This window comes from Diabrotica undecimpunctata, chromosome 3 (genome assembly GCF_040954645.1).
Source record: "Diabrotica undecimpunctata isolate CICGRU chromosome 3, icDiaUnde3, whole genome shotgun sequence".
Taxonomy (NCBI): domain Eukaryota; kingdom Metazoa; phylum Arthropoda; class Insecta; order Coleoptera; family Chrysomelidae; genus Diabrotica; species Diabrotica undecimpunctata.
In genome coordinates, this window is record NC_092805.1 from 12,756,972 (window position 1) to 12,763,657 (window position 6,686).

At 33.0% G+C, this 6,686-nt stretch overlaps 1 protein-coding gene across 8 annotated transcripts in view; it reads left to right on the plus strand.

The window, feature by feature from the left end:
- The window catches only part of Rab3 (RAS oncogene family member Rab3), a 131,809-nt gene that overhangs the window by 97,329 nt on the left and 27,794 nt on the right, over window positions 1-6,686 (plus strand). For all 8 annotated transcript variants that reach the window (XM_072525282.1, XM_072525285.1, XM_072525287.1 and 5 more), the window contains 2 exons: window positions 5,530-5,648; window positions 6,166-6,337. In XM_072525282.1, coding sequence (XP_072381383.1) covers window positions 5,530-5,648; window positions 6,166-6,337 — 291 coding nt within the window. The remainder of the gene's footprint in view (window positions 1-5,529; window positions 5,649-6,165; window positions 6,338-6,686) is intronic.

The following is a 6,686-nucleotide window of genomic DNA, read 5'->3' on the forward strand; positions in this document are numbered from 1 at the left end:
TAGACTAATCGTTCGATAATCACTACATTCTTTGGTATTTACTCTCTTTGGTAGACAAATAAAATGTTGATGTCAGCATTTCACGTGGAATGATCCCTGTGGAATAGATTGTGTTCAGTAGTTGGACTAAAATATCTATGTATATCTATTGACCAGTTTTAGCAATTCACTTGGTATTTCATCTGGACCAGCAGCTTAATTATTTTTCATGGACTTTACTGCATGCATAACTTCTGACTTTGTTATTTCGGGTCTCTCGTCTTTACTCTGATTATCTTCATATGTATTTTCCTGTCTGTGGTCATGGAATAATAGGTACCTCTATATATTCTTTTCATCTTCTTAATTTTTGTCCTGTCTTAACTAAAATGTTTCCTTGTTTGTCGATTAGTATGCTTGAGGTTTTTTGTTTTGCTACCCCAGCTTATTCTTTAACTTTCTTATGGAGATTAAAGTTATCATATTTGTTGTGTAAGTCTTCTATTTCTTGGCATTTTCCATCGAAATAAGTCTCTTTAGCTTCTCTTATTTTCCTTCTTATTTGATTATGCAGCTGTTGATACTGAGTTATGTTGATATTCTTTTGCCTTCTTCTGTCCTCCATCATTTCCAAGATATATTCTGTCATCCAATCTCCTTTCTTGTATCTGGTTGTTGCGAATTATCTGCGACTTGGTTTGATAATTGCATTTTTAAAGAATTGTCACTGTTGTTCTACATCACCATCAATGGATTCCGGTGTGGATTCTAGGTCTGCATTAATTTCTTGTTTCAGTTTTTCTTTTACGTCTTCTGATTCTAATTTTTGTATGTTTAGTTTAACACTTTTGTAGCTTTTTTGTGTCTTTTTTAAGTGAAGTTGGAATCGCAATAATAAACAATAATTTAATTAATTGTTTTCGTTTATGATCACCATGGTATATACGGAAGATCTTTTAACTGTTGTCAACTTTATTTTCAACGTTATTTGACAATTATTTTAACAGGTTTTGTTTATATATATTTTATATATTTTTGTCTTATTGCTTTGGAAAACTTCCAGCTTTTTATCCATTTTGAGCTACCATACTATTTAATTCGTCATACTTCCTTGTTATATTCCATTCTTCTTCTGTGTTATTTTCTTTTTAATTTTGAAAGCGGATATATGCATTATCTCGTTATATTCGTTTTTATTTTTAAAGATCGATAGTATTTGTTGCACTCTTATTTATTTTATAAAAATTCTCGCAAAATTATCCATTTTCCGATGCAACGAAATCAGTTTGGTTATGATTAAAACTTAACGGCAGAAAAACAATATTGTTTGTTCGCCATGCCATGCTGAAAGTACAAACTAAAATAAGTTAATCCTCGTTCGTCAGCTGACAAAATTATCTACACTATTTGACAGATTGATCTTTAAACAAACCCTCTCAGAGATATTTCCGGCGGGTTATAATTCAGTTTGGGGATGAGACAACTACATCTGATGGTGTGTCAATATCCGTGGCGAGAGATTTCATTTTTGCCAGCTATTGGAGTTGACGTTTTATTTTACCACGGAAAATGGATATATGAGGCTACTGTATTAAATATCGATTTATCAGCAGGATTAGTTTCCAATGCTGGAATTTTTCCAGCGCGTGATTACTAAAAATACTGAACTTCAATTTCCAAACCAAAAAAAATATGTTGGAAGTATTAGACCAGTGATTCTCAACCTGTGGGGCGCGCCTCCCTACGGGGGCGCGGTATTATTAATGGGGGGCGTGAGCCTATTCGAAAAAAACATCAACATCAAACATCAACATTGACTAATTTACTAAAATCAAAGCAAAACAAAATTCTTACAAAATAAAAAATAAACTACACATGAACACTGATATAACAGATATAATTATAAAGAGCACTGAACACTAAATTATGAACAAGTTTACTAATAAATCAGTGACTTTCTTGAGCTTGTTTTGTAGAGCAAAAACTATCGAAACGGGGTGTAATATTAGAAATAGACGTTCTCAGTTTTTTTTTCTATATTTAGCTGCGATCTATATTTGGTCTTCAAAGTAGCCACCGCAGAAAATCCTGTTTCGCAAAGGCAGGATGTTGAAAACGGCAATAGTGTACGGAACGCTCTGGTTTTCAGTGCAGAAAACTCATCATTTACTCCTGCCCAAAATTCAAAGAGGGATTTATTATTAAACTGTTTCTTGATTTAATCATTTGCCTGAAGAATGAAGGTTTCTTCTTCGGTAGTAGAGAGCCCTTCCGGTGTAATTTGGAACGGATTTCTAACCCACTCGTAACTACGTATTAATTTGTCGTCGGCAAAAAAATATCTTTTAAAATTTTTAGTCAGCATCGATAAATGATTTTCAATGGTTACAGAAACCACTTTCACGTGTTGTTCTTTAACCTTGTAAGTTTTAATACATTCATCCACATTTGCAAACATTTCTAGGTTTTTTTGATTTGAATTTCTGCTCCACAATTCCAATTTTTACAAAAACCATTAACTTTATCACTCGTATCCAATATATGTGTATTGGCTCCTTGAAGCTGAATCTTCAAAATATTTAGTTTCTCGAATATGTCAACCAAGTAGCTCAATTTCATCAAAAATAAACTCGAAACATCTCGGCTTCCGGTCTATTTTCTTCTTCTAGAAAAATAGCGACTGCATGTCTTAATTCAAAAACACGTTGTAAAAATTTACCACGTGATAACCATCTTGCCTCACAATAAAATAATAATGCTGAATGTAATGCACCCATGTCTTTACAAAGTGCAGAAAAGATTCTGGTTTTCAAAGGTCTCATTTTTATGTAATTAACTACTGTTACAACCGTTGTTAGCACAATATTCAGGCCAGGAGACATTTCTTTGGAAGCCAGAGCTTCTCTGTGGATCATACAGTGTGTCCATATACACATTGGAGACTTTTGTTTCACAAGCACTTGTAGACTATAAAATTTTTCGGACATTACACGAGCACCATCTGTGCATATTCCGACGCAATTCTTCGACTCTATTTTTGCTTTATTTATATAATCTTTTAAGATAGCAAATAATGCGAGCGACGTTGCTTTCAGTTCTATTGGTTTGCAGAAAAGTAGTTCTTCTACTAATGATATGCCATCACAAAATCGAACGTAGGCAATAAAATGAGCGTATTTATTGCTATCTGTTGCCTCATCAAGCTGAATCAAAAACAACTTGTCGCGCAACTTCCCGAGTAGCTGATCCTATACATCTTCAACTATATCACAAATTCAACAGGCAACAGTATCATTTGATAGAGGTATAGGCTCCAATTTTTTGGCAAAATTATCTCCAAACATAGTTTCTACAATTTGAATTGCAGCTGGCAAAATAAGCTCTTTACCAATAGTGTGAGGCTTTTTACATCTAGCTATTTGATGGGAGGTTTTATAAGAGGCAAGTAAAGCTTTTTCATTCACAGTCAAAGTTTTTTTTAAAAATGATTTTTGATTTTCATGTGATTTTAATTTTAACTCGAAGAATTCTCGGGGTTGATTAATGCACTCACTATGAAGCGTTTCCAAATGTCTTTTAAGTTTATTTGGTTTCACGCTTCTTCTTCTTCTTTGTGTGCCATGCTTGTATTCAAGCATGAATTTTGCATCAAGCATGTTTCATTCATGAAACAGTTCCTCGACCGTTCGACCTGTCCATTGTCTGATGTTACGCAGCCAGGACAGTTGTTTTCTTCCGACCCAACGTTTTCCTTCGATTTTGCCCTGAATGATTAACCGGAGTAACCGATATTTAGGTCCTCTCATTATATGACCGAAGTATTGGACCTTTCTCATTTTGATGATGTTGATCAATTCTCGCTCTTTGTGCACGGTCTCTAGCACGCGTTCGTTAGATATGTGTGCTGTCCACGGGATTCTGAGCATGCGACGGTAACACCATAACTCAAACGCTTCTAACTTGTTGAGATTTTTTAAGTGGACCAGACGTAGCACTTCAATACTCTTAGACGTGTGGTCAACGACATACTTCTACTGCATAATACAGAACGCCAGTTAATAAAGTTTTTCCGTGCGAAAAAAATGGTTTCATGCTGTCGGCTGCTAAAATTTTTGAGCAAATGATACATAGAGGCCGTTCTTCTTCATTTACTTCAGTGAACGTAAACCCAAAATTTAAGTAATCTTGAGAATATTTTCTTGATTTTATTTTTGGAACCACTCTCGCCTGTATACTTGTTGATGCTTCACTAGTATCGAATGCTCGCTTATGCCCAGTTAAAAATTTATCCATGATTTTGTATAAATTTAAGTATATTTACCTACTGCTTGGAATATTTTAATACTGTGAACTGCAATGAATACACGCAAACTACAAGATAAACATTCACAATAAATTTAACAGGTGCAGAAGGACTGACTGGACTGACTAAACTGACTCGACTAAGGTCTGGGCAGTGTTCCCAAACGTAAAAAAATAAAATCGATAGAATTTTTTTAAAAATCGGTAGATTGTGGAGTAAAATCAATAGATCCTTCAAAATATAATATTTTGTTTAAATTTCAAAATGTTTTGCAATTCGTTTATTTAAGAAAAAATAAAATATGTTTATTCATTTAAATCTAATAAAATAAAAAAATGAGAACCGAGATACTGAACATAAAACGAGAACATTGTGACTAGGAATCGAATACTTATCTGAGAACCGAAAACTCGAGTATAAAACCCTTTTACAAGGAAAACAACAAACAGACTACCGAGTTTTTTCATGAGGTGCACTCGGTAGCTTAGATTAACTATGCGGTGTTCCGGTTTTAAGTCTCCTAACTTGACAAATTCCCAGAACCAAGCGGTCGGGATCACAATGGATTTGGATTCATTTATTGTATTATTAGCTTTTATGACATCATGTACTTTGTAAAGTACCGCTTTGGTATCATTTGAGAATAAATTTTGGAATGTTTTCACACGGTTTCGTGAATACACAAAAATTGTCAATGCAAATTACACGTATCGCAAGAAAAATTGTTTTGTCTCTTACATATTTATTCTCAAATTTAAGAATAAGTAAAAATTTCTATCTGAATATAAAAGTCGGTAGAATTTAAGTCTTTGGTAATTTGGTAATTAAGCACTCTAAATTTGACAAATAAATATACTTTAATAACGATAGGGTTTGATTGTCTTTATGACACTCAATTGTGTGAAAAGTGCCTTAAAAAAATTTCGGTACCACCGAAAAAAGTTCATGTACCACTACTCCCTCCCCCCTGAAAATCGGTCCTGGATTCATATATTTTTATTGTATGAGGGGGCGCGGTGAAAATAATTATATAACATTGGGTCGCAACTGGTAGAAGGTTGAGAAACGCTGACTATTATTTTACTTATTTTGCCACTGGAACTTGATATATATTTTTCTAGTTAATCAATTTAACCGAAAATTGACAAAAACTGTGTTTAAAATTAAATAAGTGCCAACAAAATCGTAATTGTGAATTTAAATTATTAATATCAATAAAAAAATATTTACAAGCATTTTGTTTTCAGGACACTGCAGGACAAGAGAGATACAGAACTATTACCACTGCATACTATAGGGGAGCTATGGGATTTATTCTAATGTATGATATTACAAATGAAGAATCATTTAATAGTGTACAGGATTGGTATGTATAATAAAAAAATTTCATTTAGATAATAATCCATATATTGAGACTACATACATCCATACAGTAGACTAGAAAAACTATATAATGCAGCGTTATGTAAAATTAATTCACTACATTTTCTTTATCGTATGCTTTTATTATAAGAAATTCAGAACTCCCATCATCCAATCCATTCAGATCTAATGCTAAAAATAAGTTTCTTTCAATCGTTTCGTCATTTAGCTATTGAGAAATTTGTTACCATTTCATAGTGATACTATGGACTATCAATACTACATAATTTTGATTGCAGTATTTTACATAAAAATATTTTATTTTTTTCCTAATTATTCTTATTAATATAAAAAGCGTTTGTTTAGTCTTCGGTACCTTTACACAATCACATTGCGATTTTACATCGCTAATTTTTTTTTGTTCCTATTAGTTACTTGAAGATCACAATTTGGTAACACTGCTAATATAGTAATCAAAATTTAAAGTTTATATAGCTATCCTATATCAATATATTTTATAGGGTAACTCAAATCAAGACATACTCCTGGGACAACGCTCAGGTTATTTTGGTGGGAAACAAATGCGACATGGAAGACGAAAGAGTCATCAGTTTCGAAAGGGGAAAACAACTAGCTGAACAACTTGGTGTAGAATTTTTCGAAACCAGCGCAAAAGAAAATATTAATGTAAAGGTACGAACATTTTTTAAAAACTCGTGCAGATCAATATTTGATTAACTTAGTTCGACTTACATTATATAAGTGTTAATCATTAATTAATTAGTAATTTATCGCAATTTTTTCTTTCTGTAACTTCACAACACATTGTGGGTATTTGCTACCTACAAGTCTTACCTCCACCTACTATGGTTAATCATATCTTCTCAATAGTTGTGTATTTGCATGACACGTAAATCTTTTAGACTGTAATTTCTCTATCCTGCCGATTAGATTTTCTTCTCATATCTTTTCGATGATCCGTTTCTGATAGGCTCTACACAAATATCCTACCCACTTCAGTATCTGGACTTTTATCTCGTTG